We start from the raw sequence: 16,324 nt of genomic DNA on the forward strand, positions 1-16,324 counted from the left end.
ATCTGAGGATAAAGGGATAGAACACAATAGGTAGGTTTCTTGCCCGTCTCAGCTTGGGTTCTCCCAAAGAAGATGCTGAGACAAGGGCTCGAGTGCAGGGAGTATATCTGGCAAGTGGTACAGAAAGGACAAGTAGGGAAGAGCAGGAAGGGTGAGCCAGGCAAGGGAGAAAGCCACAAAGGGGGGTTAACGAGCAGGTTACACCTGTGGGCACCTGGGGCTCAATCCCACTGGGAACCATGCCGAGGCACGTTAGAATTGATGCGTGGAGGGCGGAAGAATCCACTTCCGGGGTCACAAGCAGTCGAAGCTACGCTTTACACTCTGCTCCGGGGACAGGTTACTGTTGACTTTTGGGCACGACTCTTTGCCCTTTTGCTTTTCTGTCTCTCAATCTCCTGTTCACTGAAACACCACGATTCAAATATTTGCAGATGTCATCCCCCAAAATATGTAAATGATCCCAGAAACTACCTGTACAGAGTCCACACTTACAAGAACTGGCAAAGATGAACCAAGCACTTCCTGGGGATTTTAATGGTAACACGTCTCAGACAGGACTAGGATGGTGGCCGGGTTTGGGTCATGCTCTTTAAGTCACAACACCTACCCCTGCAGATGGACTGGAAGATAAATAGAAAATTGTCTCAAAGGCAGCAGAGAGATCTAGAAAGATGAGGCCGGAAACTGGCGCAGTGAATGTGGCAGCAACTGGGACATCATGAGTGACCGTGACCTGAACAGCTTCAGGAAAGGTTTGGGGGGGCAGTGCTGAGAGGCCAACCCTGATTTCAGTGACTGGAGGATGGGACGGAAGAGAAGGAAGCCGAGACAGTGACCTGTGAGTACTTTTTTCAGAAACATCAGGAAAAGCCCTACGTGGGAGCTAAAAACTGATTGTGAGGGCCCAGGGAAGCATGAGAGAGGAATACAAGGGACCTGTGCAGGTTTTCAGGCGGAGTGCAAGAAGCCATAGAAAGGGACAAGTCCAAGGTGTAACAGACAGAGCAGGGGACGCGGGAAGCTACCAGAAGTGGGTGGGACGGAGCAGCCTCACCCAAAGACTATGAAACCATCAGCCATTCCTCATCTCGGCCATACCTGCAGGTCTCCTGGGTTCAACTGACCAGTGTGTCCACAGAAGTCTTCATGGGCCATGCTGCCCCCTTCCAGGAGGTAAGATACCTTTGGAAAAAAAAAAAAAAAAAAAAAACAGAAGAAAAAGTAGGTGTTGGAGGGCTGTGAAGAGTTGTTCACTTTTTCCACTGAAAATGTGTTGACCAAAGTGTCGGGAGCAACTAAGATGGTTGAGCGAGCTGAGGGGATGAACCTCAGTGACAGGGCCACGCTAGCCTGAGCAACATCTTTGAGAGAATTTCAAGTGGGAGCCCCTTCCTCCGGGCAGATGCAGCCCTGAGCAAGCAGAGCTCCCAGCTGGGTGAGAGGGACCGCCACTCATACCCTCAGCCCGCCGGGACGAGGCCCTGCCACGGTGGGTCCCAGAGCCCAGGGTGAAAGAGAGGCAGCTCCTGTTGAAACAGCAGGAGCCTTGTTACCAAGGCCACGTTCACCCAGGTGTGTGGGACGACAGATCTCAGGCCTCCACACCTTCCTTCACAGGCTGATAGGAGAAATCCAAAGGACGTATGTCTTTCCAACACCAGGCACACACACTCCTGAGGTGCTCAATAAATGCTGGCGAGATGTTTCAGATGAATTCACAGAAATGAAAGTCAACTTTTCCAGAGGCAAGACCGTACTAAATCTAAAAGCATTGTCCGTGTTGACATTCTGTGTTGTCCGTCACAGCAGCCACTAGCCACAAGTGGCTACGTTTAAAATAATTAAACAAAATAAAAAATTCAGCTGCACTAGTCACATTTCGCAGGTTCAATGGCCCCATGTGCCTAGTGGCCACCGCAGTGGACAGCGCAGATTACGACGCATTTCCATCTTTAAAGAAAGTTCTATTTGACGACACTATCTTGGTAAATAAATCTGCGTAGCAGCAGCCATCTATGGGAGGCATTCTGTGCAGGGGGCAAAACCCTCCTGGGAGCGTCTGCAATCACAGTACCTCTTGGCAGAACGAAATTTCACCGATTCTAAACAGCACTAGAAAATCGAGCCCTTCTCATTTCATGATTTCACTAAACGGAAAAGTCAAGCAGCTCTACAATTCTCATTTTAAAAACGACTGTGATTATCCTAACTAACAAAAACGAAAAAGACACCCAACTACTTAGCGTTTTAAACTACCCCAGGGACATGGTAACATTTGAAATGTAAGACTTAACACCGAAAGCTTAAGACGCCGTTCGTACGTTGGTGCTGGGGTCCTCTCTGTACCCCTCTATTTAGATTCGACTTTCCATTTTGCTCATTTTGTACACACTTATGAAATTCATCTGTAATGCCAACAAGAAATACCAATCAGCCACAACAGCTCTGAAAGGTGTCTGCAAAACCATGTTTACTGGCGAACCACGCGTGGCTCCCCGCCTCAGGCTTACGGGTGACAACTCCGATCGTTTGCATCATTGGATGAAGTTTTCACGTTCTAGCTATCCAAATGCTTTCTTTAAAGCTTAATGTGTTTATCCGTTTTAACCTTGGAAACTGTACTTCAAAACTCTCTTTAACCATTATTAAACGAGCAAACCAGAAAATGCAGTCTGCAATTAAAATCCCAACATCTCTTGTAATTATGTAAGCCAGATCTAATTTTTGCTCAAAGACTCATTCCACCAAATATAGCAATTTAAGTCACTACTTAAAAAGAGTAAATAATACTTTTTAAGGAACAAATCACAAATCTCTAAAACCACAAAAAAGAAAGAGTAGAAATATTATATTTCAACAGGAAAGAAAAACAAAAAAAAATACACCCAAGAGGTAATAAGAGAAGAGAAAATATCTATGAAGGTTTCAGCATATATATCAGATACTACTGTTTTACACAAATAAGATTATTTCCTCCTCCATACAAGAACGCATTATATATGTCTAGGCCAGATTGTTTTTGCAGTCTGTTTTTGCTGTATCCTAAGGCATAAAAAGTAGATCTAACTTTTTTTAATATGAAAATTCAAAAAGTTGTTTCATAACCTATAAGTGGCAATGGGTTTCTGATCATTCTCCTATACATTTGTGTATTTAGGAACTAGCCAAAAGATTATCAATTCATAGATGTAAAACTTACAACAGAATACTTTTTAAATAATAAAGATTTATGAATTCATTGAACAAATAGTCATTGAGGTCTTCCAATGGAAACGACACAGAAAATATCAGTAATTGTTTTCATGAAGCTCATATTCTCATGCAGAAGAGAGTAACTGGGAATAAAATACGGAGTAAGGGTCCTGCTGGGTAAGTACACGGTCGTGTGAGGAGCACAGGAAGGATTTAGCTCACACTTGGGCGCCAGATAAAGCTTCTCGGAGGAAGTGAGTCCTAAGGAGGGAAGGGAGTAAGCCAGACAAAAAAAGATGGCAGTGAAGGTGGGCCAGGAGTGTGTTTCAGGCACGTGTGAAGACCAAGAAGTGAGGGAGATCATGACTCACGCAAGGAGCACGAATGGCAAGACATAAGCCTAGAGACAAGAAGGGGCCACAAAATAAAACCAAGATTGCACTAACACTAGATTCAGCCATGACCTTGGTGTCCTATATCAGTGTGACCCCTGCTCCATCAGCAGGGCAGGACCTTCCACACAGTGTTAGGGAAAACCTCCGCTGCCCTTGGTGATATCTCCCTCCCCATGGAGGGTACTCCATTAACATTAACACTCCTCAACTCTTGCTGTATCTCACCCACCCCTCCATAGTGGGAAGGAAACAGCTTGATCTGATTGGTGGACTTGAAAGAAGCAGCTGCGCTCGCATAGCTGAACCCTGCTTCTCCTCTTCCTCTTTGGGAATCAGCCTGCCACAGGTCAGGGTCCTCTTCCGCTCTTTGCCTCTGTGAGAAGGGCCAGCCCCCATGGCAGTGGCCTGCAGGGCTCCAGCACAGCCAGTGAGGTCTGAATGGAGTCTGCCTCAGTTTCAGGTGCTGTATTCAGAAGCCCAGCTGCCTGCAGATATAAGCCACATTCGACAGTATCAGCTTTATTGGAAATAAAGGTCTATTTTTGTCCGCTATCTTTCTTACTCTTTCATCTCAACTGGTTCGGAATTCAGGCTAGGAAAGCAGGCCATCGTTTATTCTGCCTCTTCATATTCCCACCTCAGGGCAACTTAAGACCTGGTCCTGTCATGCTCTTGAAATCTTATACTACGGCCTTATAAAAAACCCACCTCTTCTGGAGCAAATTTTATTTTATTTATTTTTATTTTATTTTATTGAGTGCCGGATCTTGAAACCAAGTATTTGTAGAGCACTTACTCCAGCGCAAGTCGAGCTGGCTGACACGAGGACTCTTCGTGTGTCATCCTGCAGAACAATGTCACCGAGGTATACTGTGTACAGAATGGCCTTGGTAGCAACCTTTATCCCAGCAAGTGACAGGCAGATGGCTACAGACACTGGAGGGTCTAGACTGTGGTTAATTTTATGTGTCAACTTGGCTGGGCTAAGGGATGCCCAGATAGCTGGTAAAACATTTCTGGGTGTGTCTGTGAAGGTGTTTCTGGATGAGATTAGCATTTGAATCAGCAGACTGAGGAAAGAGGATCCAGCATCGCCAGTGTGGGTGGGGCACGATCCAATCCGTTGAGGGCTCGAATAGAACACAAAGGTGGAGGAGGGATGAGCCTTTGCTCTGTCTTCTTCAGCTGGGACGACAATCTTCTCCTGCCCTCAGACATCAAAGCTCCCGATTCTCAGCCTTCGGATTCTGGGCCTCGGTCTGAATTATACCGCCACCTTTCCTGGTTCACCAGCCGGTAGACAGTAGACTGTGACATTTCCCCACCTTCCTTAATCACACGAGCCAATTCCTATAATAAATCTCCTCTCACATAATCTCTATATATCCAATTGGTTCTGTTTCTCTGGAAAACCCTGACTAGATTTTAAGTCTAAAACCCCCTCCTGGAAACTTGCTATCGTAATGGCAACAGTGCAACATTGGCACGGGAACAAAGGAGATCCATTTGTAGGGGAAATTAACATATAATGACAGCAATTTCACATCAGTGGGGCAAGGATGCCTTTTCCAATAAACGGTATTGGAACAAGTGACTGACCAAATGAGACATGACTAAAAGAATGTTCACAACCTAAAAGTTGAGAGCTATATTGTATTCGGCGGGCATACTAAGGACCTCAAGCCCGAGAGGCAGCGTCTCAAGTAAACCTGAGAAACTGCTCCGAGGAGGCCAGGGGGAGGCAGGATATATAGGGGTTTTGCAGCAAAGGGCAGGTAGTCTGTAGGTCGAAAGATTACTGTTAATTAAAGAAAACCAGATATCTCACGTTAAGGAATTTAGGGCTTTTCTACGAATGGGAAGATGCAGGAGTCTGGGCTCACTGAAACCATTCCTTTGATATGCACCTCAGCTATCTGGGGCCAGGATCCTGTGTTTTCACATCCTGAGTCTCCTCAGGGCTCACTGTGGGGAGTGGCTGCAGTCTGACGGCTGCTAGATGGCAGGTATTCTTTCATCCCTGAGTTCCCTCAGGGCTCTCCAGCTCACCAAGTCGGTGGCTGCAATCCCTGAGGATTGTGACATCCTTTGTTTACAGATATGGCAGGAAGTATTTTATTTCTCAGAGAAAAGAGAGTAAGCCCCCACTACATGCAGAAACGTGTTCCAAATGGATTAAGGATTTTAAAAATATACTTAGAAGATTTAAATCTAAGGAGACAACAAAAATCCAAAATGTCTGCACAAATCTATCTCAGCAATGTTTATTATGATGGCAAAAAGACAGGAACAATCTGGACGATGGGTTAATAGGGTACACTTAGCTAAATAATGGTACAGCCATACAAGAGGATATTATTATGCACCTGTTAAAAAGTGATACAGATCTCTATTCACTGATACAGAAAAATGAAATATTATTTAATCAAAAAAGCAGGCTACAGAGCAGTAATTGTATTTAAAGGGTCAAAGGCAACGATGCATTTAAATGGGTTCATTCAAATAAAACTGTAGCCCGTCATGCTGTCTACGCGTGTAAGTGCCTGGATGGACACGTGTCAAAATGTGAACAAAGGTCATCTCCAAAGGGTGGAAATGCAAGTACGTTTTATTATCTGCTTTCTCTTCTGCTGGTCTACGTTTTCTGCAATGAGTAGTTTACTTTTTTACAATGGAAACTTTTTTTATTTGGGGAAAATAAAAAGATGTTGCCACTAATCAGTGAATGAAAGTAAGTGATATGCTTTATTGTGCACAGATGCTGGCGAATATTGGTTCCCTGTGTGCGTAAACTGGGGCTGGAAGGAAGGCAATAAGACATAAGGCAAAACACTAAGAATCAGAATAACTCCCTATTACCTGTGAGGACCACATAGGTACCTCTGCCTTTAATATGCTGCTAGATGGGAAAGATCTGGAATTCTTATAGAGGGCACTCATGCCAAAATAAGAATTAAGCACTTAGGACTCCATACCGAGCTTAAGAATTTCAGAGGACAAATAAAAAGCTTCCAAACTTCATACAACCAGCCAAACTACACTGAGCAGTGTCTAGAATTGCTTTCCTTTTCCTGTTATTCATGTACTTTTAATTAAAATAACTGCATAATAAAGGCAAATTTCTTTCTGTTTGGGCTGAAGCTCCCCTTTGGCTTCTCAAAGGAGTCTCTTTCAAATCATGTTCTTTCCCTCCCCCAAGATCTTTCAATTATCCAAGCCTAGGGACTTTCAAGTTGTTAATCATCTAAAACTATGTCAGGCAACTTGCAAAAGTAAATTGTCGGGAACATGAGTCACTTAAAGATGAAAATTTACATGGATATCAAAAGAGGGTTTTGGGTTTTTTTTTGCAAATTTTATTTTAGGGAGCAGTTCCAACACTGTTTCTAAAAGACTGAGGAGACCATTACTGCTGCCTTTTTCCCCTACCTTTGCCGTGTGGATGTGCTCTTTTCTCTGGCAGTACACAAGTAAACAGCATCTCCCCTATCCTAAATAAAATCTGAATTAGAGAAGTCTGGCCAACGAGGCTTTACTGAGTCTGTAATGCCAACCTTTTACTACTTAAAGCAAAAAACATGCTTTTAGCCTTTGGGGAAAGAAAAATCAGAAACCCAGGAAATTTTATTTACTATTTTATTTATTTATTTTTGCTAAGTGCTGTAAATGTTACACTGAGACCTTAAGGATAAATTAAGGGCTGCAGAGGATTAAAAAACAAACAAACCTCAGGCAGTACTTTGAGAACTGACATGATCCAGATGATTTTTTAGGCCATTACATAATCGCAAACACCTGGAGAATTGCCGTGGGTGGTTGAGGGGACTGGGAGTGTTATGTTTAAACTGGAGACTTGCATGTGTCTAATTAAGTAAGAAATCTGTAATTTGAAACAGGTGTTTTCTTAAAGGACTTGCCCTGCTTCCTGGTCCTGCTGCATCCTTTCCTGGTCCTAAACTTTCCACGGGTCTTTACGAAATATTTGTGCTTCCTTGTCAGTTCTTATTTGTTTCTGTGTTTGTTTGTATTTGGAAAGAGAAAGACACAAGCCCGCAACAGTAATGAAAGTAAAGCATTGCCTGCAGTATGAAGTTCAGAGAAGGTGTACCTCAAGGAGCCGTAAGTGAATCCTGAAGAGCTGCAGCACTGAGCAGTTTGTTGTTTCTGGTTGGTATTTAGCAAGAAGAGTGTCATGACCTCATTCCCTGTTACAGATGCAAAACACACTCTTTAAAAGAAAAAGGTTATATTATAGATTAAACTCTGTTTTCTTTTAATTTCCATTTGCCCTAAAATGGTGCCCTTTTCTCTATTGGTAGCTGAGTAGGAAAAAGAGAAAAACAAAACAAAAACACGGGTTGAGGTCATGGCTGATGAGAGAGGCCGGCAGGGAACATCTTGCGTAATCGAAGCGGCTAACTGGTCTTCAAGGACAGAAACAGCATGTTTGAATCCATACAATCCAGGACCCGACTTATTTTACAAAAATGTCTTAATTTCTTGAGTAATCACTGAGAAACCTAGAAATTCACACCCCGCCCCCAAGTTGGCTCATCCAATCACGACCCCACAAAAACACCTTCACAAGTGCCAGAAGGTCGTTTGCACAAAAGAGGAAAAGAGAAGCAACATGGTTTAGGTATTCAGCCAAGGGGCAAACCCAAACCTTTTAACGCTCTGCCACAACCCCCGGAGACGCCCCCTGCTGGTGAAGCCCTGCCTCGGGAGCCACTCGGGCACTGGAGCCTGGGTGGGAACCTGGGCTTTGCCACTTACTTGCCAGGTGTGAGATGTGGGGTGAAGGCCTTAACTTCTCGGAGGCTCAGTTTCTTCACTTACAACAGGGACCTAGGCAATGAGCTCACCGAGCATGGTGAGGGATAACCCAGGTGACGTGTGCAAAGCACATAACAAGTGTTCAGTAAGTTCTAGAATCAGCACGTTTGCCACATTCCTCGAGCAGAGATCCTGTTCATGGGTCCTCCCTCTGGTCCTCACTGGAGCTTCCTGGAATGATTTCCCCCAACATTCTCATGGTTTGCGTCCTTACTTCGTTCAGGCCTCTGCTCAAATATCACTGCCTAGAGACTTCCCTTGCACTCCAGTGGTTAAGACTTAGCCTTCCAATGCAGGGGGTGTGGATTCGATCCCTGGTCGGGGAGCTAAGATCCCACATGCCTCACGGCCAAAAAACCAAAACAGAAAACAGAAGCAATACTGTAACAAATTCAATAAAGACTTTAAAAATGATCCACATCAAAAAAAAAAAAAATGTCACTGCCTAAGAGAGGCCACCCCCAACCAGGTCATCTAACTAGTCAATCTATTCTCAATCCTCCGACTCTGTTTCTTCTTCCTAGCTTTTTCATGAAAGGCACTATATTATGTAATTATTTGGTTATTCATTTATTGTCTGTCTTCCCTAAGAAAATGCAACCTCCCTGAAGGCTAGAACATATAGCTGACACTGAAGATGGATGGATGGATGGATGGAAGGAAGGAAGGAAGGAAGGAAGGAAGGAAGGAAGGAAGGAAGGAAGGAAGGAAGGGCAGCATCTTGTATTTGCATAGCATTTCAGCACTTAAAAAGCATATGATCCTGGGAATATATTATCACCTACACGATACTGATGAAAACATTGTGGCTTAGTGTGATTAAGTTTACACCATTAATAGTAGCAGAGAAAGGACTTAACATTTTCTGTCTCTGAGAATAAAACTATTTTCACTCTCCCACAATGTCCCACGGATGCTGGCGCCATCTTGGCAGTAACACAGGTGTTGTGAGCACAGCACCTGCCTTGGAGGAGACGGCTGATGGGAGCTGCAAGGGGAGCCAGCGCTGCCAACTGTGAGGGCTTCAGGCAACCTGGCACCTCTGGCAAAGAAAGGGTCCTTGCTATTGTATACAAAGCTGAAAACAGGCCTCGGGATTCCCAGGTGAAGTGGAGAAGAGGTTGATGGAGGGCCAGGCAGCCCCGTGATCCCGCGATGAGGTGATCACGGGATCCTTCTTTGGTGTGGACGTTGACAAGTTCTACCCAACAACGTCTAACTACAGAGCAATGAACAAATGACTTGAAAGCAACTCTCCTTTTCTATTTTTCTGTTGCTCCCCTCACAAAAGTCTCCCAAATTTACTAATTTTCCTTTCACCCTGAATAAAATTTCAGACATGCACATCGAGGTTCTATGATGATCACATTCCCAAATCTACTCAGGCTGAATTGCAAACTTCCTGAGAATCTTCCAGCTGCTTCTAGAACCCCAGATTCAGACATGCCCTTCCTCTTCAAACTCCACTCAGGAGTCAACCCTTTGGGGGAATCTCTTCAGACAAACTACCCCTGGCTCCCCATGTCGTCAGGCCAGCCTCTTAACTGATACCACCTACATCTTGTAAAACTGTGGTCAAGGCGTTCACGTCCATTGTTTCATTTCCCATGTTATACTGAAGGGGCTTCTAGGGAATGGTGTGCCAGCTTCTACAATTACCCCAATTTCCCACATACAAAAGCACTATGTCGGGCTTCCCTGGTGGCGCAGTGGTTGAGAATCTGCCTGCTAACGCAGGGGACACGGGTTCGAGCCCTGGTCTGGGAGGATCCCGCATGCCGCGGAGCAACTAGGCCCGTGCGCCACAACTACTGAGCCTGCGCATCTGGAGCCTGTGCTCCGCAACAATAGAGGCCGCGATAGTGAGAGGCCCGCGCACCGCGATGAAGAGTGGCCCCCGCTTGCCACAACTAGAGAAAGCCCTCGCACAGAAACGAGGACCCAACACAGCAAAAATTAATTAATTAATTTAAAAAAAAAAAAGCACTATGTCTGTACCCAGCGGGAAAGTGGGTACTTCGAAGCACTGTTGCTTAAGAGTGCCCTCTGCTGCTCCTTATGATGTGTGCTCACTGTTTTTCTAAAATCAGTTCTCGCCAAACCAGGGAGCTGTCTGGCTAAAAGATTCACCAATGACTAAGTATGTCTTCCAGCCCAAGCGCGTTGTCTCTGCTCAAAGAACACGTGTCCATGGGGCAGGCTGCCCTCTATTCATCAAGGGAGGGGATGTGCTGTGGTGTAGATGTGAGTTTTCCTCTAGTTAAAAGCTGTCAAGGTCAACACCCAAGAAAGAAAGGCCTGAAACGCTCCTCCGCACACATGGTCCTAGGCAGGCTTGGGGCTCACAGGGCTCTTACAGAGACAGAGTTAAGGGAATCATGTCGATTTCCCTCGTTTTAATATTTTGTTAAAATTTCATTATAATAATATTTAATTTAATTAAGCAGGTGACACCTTTTGGTGGGTGATTTCTTATTATTCCTGATTCAATTCATTGTAAGGATCTAATTTCTGAATGTTTCAGTGAATGTGTTCATTGCACTTGATGTTATCGGGCCACAGTTCTCGGGATTTTGGACTTCAAGAAGCAATAAAACACTTTATAATAAGGGGGTGTGATACAGGGATGCCAATTTTTGTCTTTCTTTTGTCTTTTTTTTTTTTTTTTTGCAGTACGCAGGCCTCTCACTGCTGTGGCCTCTCCCATTGAGGAGCACAGGCTCCGGACGCGCAGGCTCAGCGGCCATGGCTCACGGGCCCAGCCACTCCGCGGCATGTGGGATCTTCCCGGACCGGAGCACGAACCCATGTCCCCTGCATCAGCAGGCGGACTCTCAACCACTGCGCCACCAGGGAAGCCCTTTCTTTTGTCTTTTTAAATAATCCTTTAATTTTGGAATATTTTTTAATCTCATTTTCTTTTTATTTCATTTCAGCCTGCACAAGAGAAAATGTCATCACAAACTCATAAACAGGAAGTTAGAAAGCACCCAAGGGGAACACAATGATTATCCCTTCCCTACCTTCAGGGAGCTACTGGTAATTCCAGCAGGGAGGACACTACTAAAACATGTAGCTAAGAGAAGCAAATGCTGCAGAGAAGTACAATTAGTCCCACTGGACACAGAAGAAAGATCAATCCTGATGAGGATGAATCTAGAGGAATGGGGGAGTAACTCATGGAGAAGGCAGCCCCCTCAGCTGGTCCCTAAAGGACTGAAATATTGGGGAAAAGCTGGGGTGGGTGGGGCAAAACGGTACAGAGAAGGAGGAAAAGAATCTTTAGGTTGTAATAAAAGGTCATAAGCAACTAAAGCACCATTTTGTTAATTATCATGTTATTCCTCATCATGAATGGTCTCCTTGTGGCTACAAGAAGTTCAATGATTGGTCCTTAAATATCCCAGCAGTCAACCAACCCAATCCATTTCCTCATTATACTGGAAGTTCAGAGAAGTGAGAGCATTACTTTGAACTTATGGGCAGGAAAATCCAGGTCCCTGAACCATGAGAGCAGTGGGTCCCACACTAAGTTACAGAAGAAGTATGAGGTGCTCACAGTTTGAGGATCTGTGCCACCTGCGCAACCTCACTTCAAATGCTATGAACGTGTCTATGTATTGAAACACTATGAGATGTACAGAATGGGAACTTTGTTCCAGGAGTGGGAGCATGGAAGAGTGGACCGGTGTGGGCCTGGGATCAGAGGGGCCCACCTGCCGTGTACGGGCCGTGAGCTTGACAAGTCACCACTTCTCTGGCCTCTGTTTCCTCATCTGTAAAATGGGGGGTGGGCATGTGTGCGAACAATTCCTGCCTTTCAGGGTTGCTGTGAGGTTTAGAGCTAAAGCAGACACAGCACGTGAAGCGTCTCATACAACAGGGAGCTAATATTACTGCGCAGCAAATTTCCTTTGCATTTACTCCTGCATGTTCAGGCATTTCACTTGAAAAGAGTGTACTGACGGGTAACTCTGAAGAAGCTTTGCTAATGGTGCTCAACATTTGGAAGAAGCTTTTTGTCACGTAATCATCTATGTTAATTTATTTTAGACTTATCTTTGGTCTCACTTAAGAAGCATTATTTTATATTTGGTAACATAAAAGAATGTTTAACGACTAGTATATAGTCTTTATTACATCCCGCTTCAATTTGTCTACTTAAGAACTCTAGGAATGTAGTCTCTCAGACACGAATGGTTTCTGTTTGTAATTGGAATCGGGTGGGGGAGTGGGGCAGATGGGGAAATTGGTTGGGAAAATATTTTGACTACTTTCAAAGAATATTTCCATTAAACTGCTTCTTTCCCTCATATGACCTATGCTGGGAGCTGTCCTGAGCACTGCAGGGTATTCAGCGGCATTCCTGGCCTCTACCCACTAGATGGCAGTAGCACCCTCCAGTTGGTATAACCAGCATGGTCTCCAGACATTGCCACAAGACCCTGTGCGGACAAAATCACCCCCAGTTGAGAACCACTGACACAGTCTAAAAGCCAGACTTTTAGACTAAAGATCTTCCCTGAAACCCTCCCAGACTTGTTAGAAGTGCTAGCTTCTCCCTCAGAATGCAAAACTACATCAGTTGGACCTCTCTGGTTCCTCCTTAATCATTTTCTAACTTTCTTACAAACTGGAAGTCCTCTGCCCCCACTTGTAAACTCATGCACACGCATCCGTGTATACACACACACACAATTATAGTTTCCTTTCGGACAGGGAACACGTTGAGGAGGAGAAAGTTATGCTTTTTAATTTGAGGCCCTTTTAAATTTCATGGGCACCCCTAATGGTGCACAAATGTTTCCTACAGGAAGCTGCCCCTAGATCACACCCCACCCACCTTCCACTCTGGCGTATGTTATTAACTTATCTGGTTGACTGGAATAGAACACAAACGAGCTCGATTTCATGTGGAGAAGGCCGCCCCAAGGTGAAGGCCTCAGCAAGAGTTCCTGGAGAGCAAGTGAGCGCCAGGACCTTCATCGACCATGACAGAGAACATGGTTTATCTTCAAATGTGGCGTGTGAAGAGGGAATTTTGAATATATATTTTAAACAACCAATATACATGCTCCAAATTCTAATGGTACAAAGAGAAAAAGAGGGTTAGAGTGAAAATTAACTCTTTCCCACTCTCCCTCATCACCCAGTAACCTTCCCTGGAAGGTACATTATCAGCTTCTTGGGTGTCCTTTGAAGAGAGAATCTAGGCACTCCCAAGAATCAAAGTATGAGTGGAAACAACCCGAATGTCCATCATGAGATGACTGGATAAACAAAATGTCACACAGCCATACAATGGACTATTAGCCATAAAGGAATACGGTTCTGACACGTGCTACAACATGGATGAAGCTTGAAAACATTATGCTAAGTGAAAGAAGCCAGTCACAAAAGACCACATACTGTAAGATTCCTTTTATGTGAAGTGTCCGGAACAGGCAAATCCATAGAAACACAAAGTTTCAGATGTTGTCAGAGGTTGGGGGACATGGTGATGCGATTGACTGCTAATGGGTGATGGCTTTCTTTTGAGGGGTGATGAAAATGTCTAGAATCAGTGGTGAGACTTGCACAATCTTATGAATATACTAAAAACCACTAAATTTTCAAAAAAGCTTTGTGAATATATATTTTTATCTGCCGTTATATGTCTTCTCTCTAAGCACCATCTTCTTTCGGTATTGTTACGTGAATTCTGTAATTCTGTTTTCTTTGCATCAACGTAATCTGTGGAAGTCATCATTCATTCAGAGAGTCCCCCTTCCCCACAATAAATAATAAACCATTTTGGGGAAAGAATAAAGGTACAGTCTTTGCTCTTTATACAAATCCCACATTATGCCGTAACAATTTTGTACCTTGCCTCTGTCACTTTCCAACTATCATGGACATGATTCTTTATCAGGACCTATCAAGCTGTGACATTCTTCTTCCAGCTGCGTAGTATGTCATTATATGCACACATGCATGTAAACCACTGGTTCTCAACTGGCGGCAATGTGGTGGCTTCCCTGCCCAAAATGCACAACTGGCAATAATACCTGGAGACATTTTTTCTTGTCGCCACTGGAGGTAAGGGGGGTGCTATCGGTATCCGGTGAGAAGGGGACGGCATGCAGCGGAACAACCTACAATGCACAGACCCCCGCAGCAAAGAATGATCCACCCAAAATGTCAATAGCGCCAAGGGTGAGAAACCTTGATTTAAACAGACCACGATTCATGAAAATTTAAATTATTTATAATATCTGCTTTTATAAATAATGTTGCATAATATTCCACCTTCCAGACATACAAAAATTTCCTTACATATAATCTCCACATATATAATCATTTGCCTTTTATTTTGGATACTTACTCTGTGCCTTTTTTTCTTTTTTTGACTTTTTAATATTGCACTGGAAGAAACATTTGTATAACAAGCCTCTGTTCTTATGTTGGTTTTGTTTTTGTTTTTTTCAGGAAATTATTAGACTCCTAGAAGTAGGATAATTGGATTAAAGGAGAAGAACTTTTTGCCCTGGAATTATAAGGGGTCTTATTGCTACTATGAATGGGACTGCCCCCCCCATTATATCTGGCTATTGCCTTTGGGCAGGAAAGTGGGTGATTTTTGCATAGTTATTTTCTATCCATTTCTATCCATTCTATTAAAAAATTAATATTTTCTATTAATAAGAGGTTTTGGTTGATGTTCTTAGCATGGTGGTGCCGAGGGGTGTCCTGGGGGTGAGGGTGGCTTTAGCTTCCTTCCTATAATCTGTTAGTGTCACCCCCAATTCACGCCAAATAAACGTATACGCTAAAATCCATACGCTGCACTGTAACGGTAACTTCAGAACAAGTCCTGTGCCCTCCAACGTGCTCCAATCACATCACCACCCAAAGCTGGATGCAGCCACCGTGGGGTTTCATTTTTATTAGCATATTACCTACAAATAAATAATTTGTCCTCCTCCTTTCCAATAGCTCTCTTATTAATAGCGTCAAAGCTTCCAGAACCATATTCAATCGTGGTGGTGCTGGTAGACATTCTCATCTTTTTTCTCACAGTGACAGGAACGTGTCAATACCTCCATGTTAGAGATGAAAGAGGATGTTCCTTGAACAACAGTCTGATGCTCAGAAAATATCCTTCTTTCCTACCTTTCCTAGAGTATTTTTTTTTCTTTCCAGAATGGATTTTTTTAAACGTTATGTTTTTATAATTAAATTTATTTACTTATTTATTTTTGGCTGTGTTGGGTCTTCTTTGCTTTGCACAGGCTTTCTGTACTTGCAGCGAGCAGGGGCTACTCTTCGTTGCGGTGCATGGGCTTCTCATTGCGATGGCTTCTCTTGTTGTGGACCACAGGCTCTAAGTGCACAGGCTTCAGTAGTTGTGGCTCGCGGGCTCAGTAGTTGTGGCGCACAGGCTGTAGAGCGCAGGCTCAGTAGTTGTGATGCACAGGCTTAGTCACTCCACGGCATGTGGGATCTTCCTGGACCAGGGCTCAAACCCGTGTCCCCTGCATTGGCAGGCGGATTCTTAACCACTGCACCAGCGAAGTCCCTCCAGAATGGATTTTGAATTCAATCAAGCTTTTTTTTTCCCCCAGCTTTGATTCAACGATGGTATGGCCTGAGTTTGAAAGTGCAACGCAAACTAGAAAAAACAGGCCGCGTGGGAGACGGGAGGTTTGGGTCCAGTTTTAAGTTTTAGGTGTGAATCAACAGAACCCTACCCTTCCGCTAGAGGTATTGTTCAGAGGTTGCATGCAAACGCTGCTGGCTGCCAACCAGTAAATGCCAGTCTGGCTTTTCTGATGGGCACACCCTTGGAAACAGAGCGGGTTTGTTCTCCTGAACAAAATCAAAGAATCTGCTGAGGCTTGTGGTGAAAAACTTGATAA

At 44.1% G+C, this 16,324-nt stretch overlaps 1 protein-coding gene across 1 annotated transcript in view; it reads right to left on the bottom strand.

The window, feature by feature from the left end:
* The window catches only part of PIR (pirin), a gene marked incomplete at both ends in the record, with an annotated part of 100,367 nt that overhangs the window by 60,777 nt on the left and 23,266 nt on the right, over nucleotides 1-16,324 (bottom strand). Inside the window, 1 exon segment of the mRNA XM_082681203.1 lies at nucleotides 1,102-1,185. Coding sequence (XP_082537329.1) covers nucleotides 1,102-1,185 — 84 coding nt within the window.

The sequence above is a fragment of the Grampus griseus genome, assembly GCF_964374135.1.
Source record: "Grampus griseus genome assembly, chromosome: X".
NCBI classification, from domain to species: Eukaryota; Metazoa; Chordata; class Mammalia; order Artiodactyla; family Delphinidae; genus Grampus; species Grampus griseus.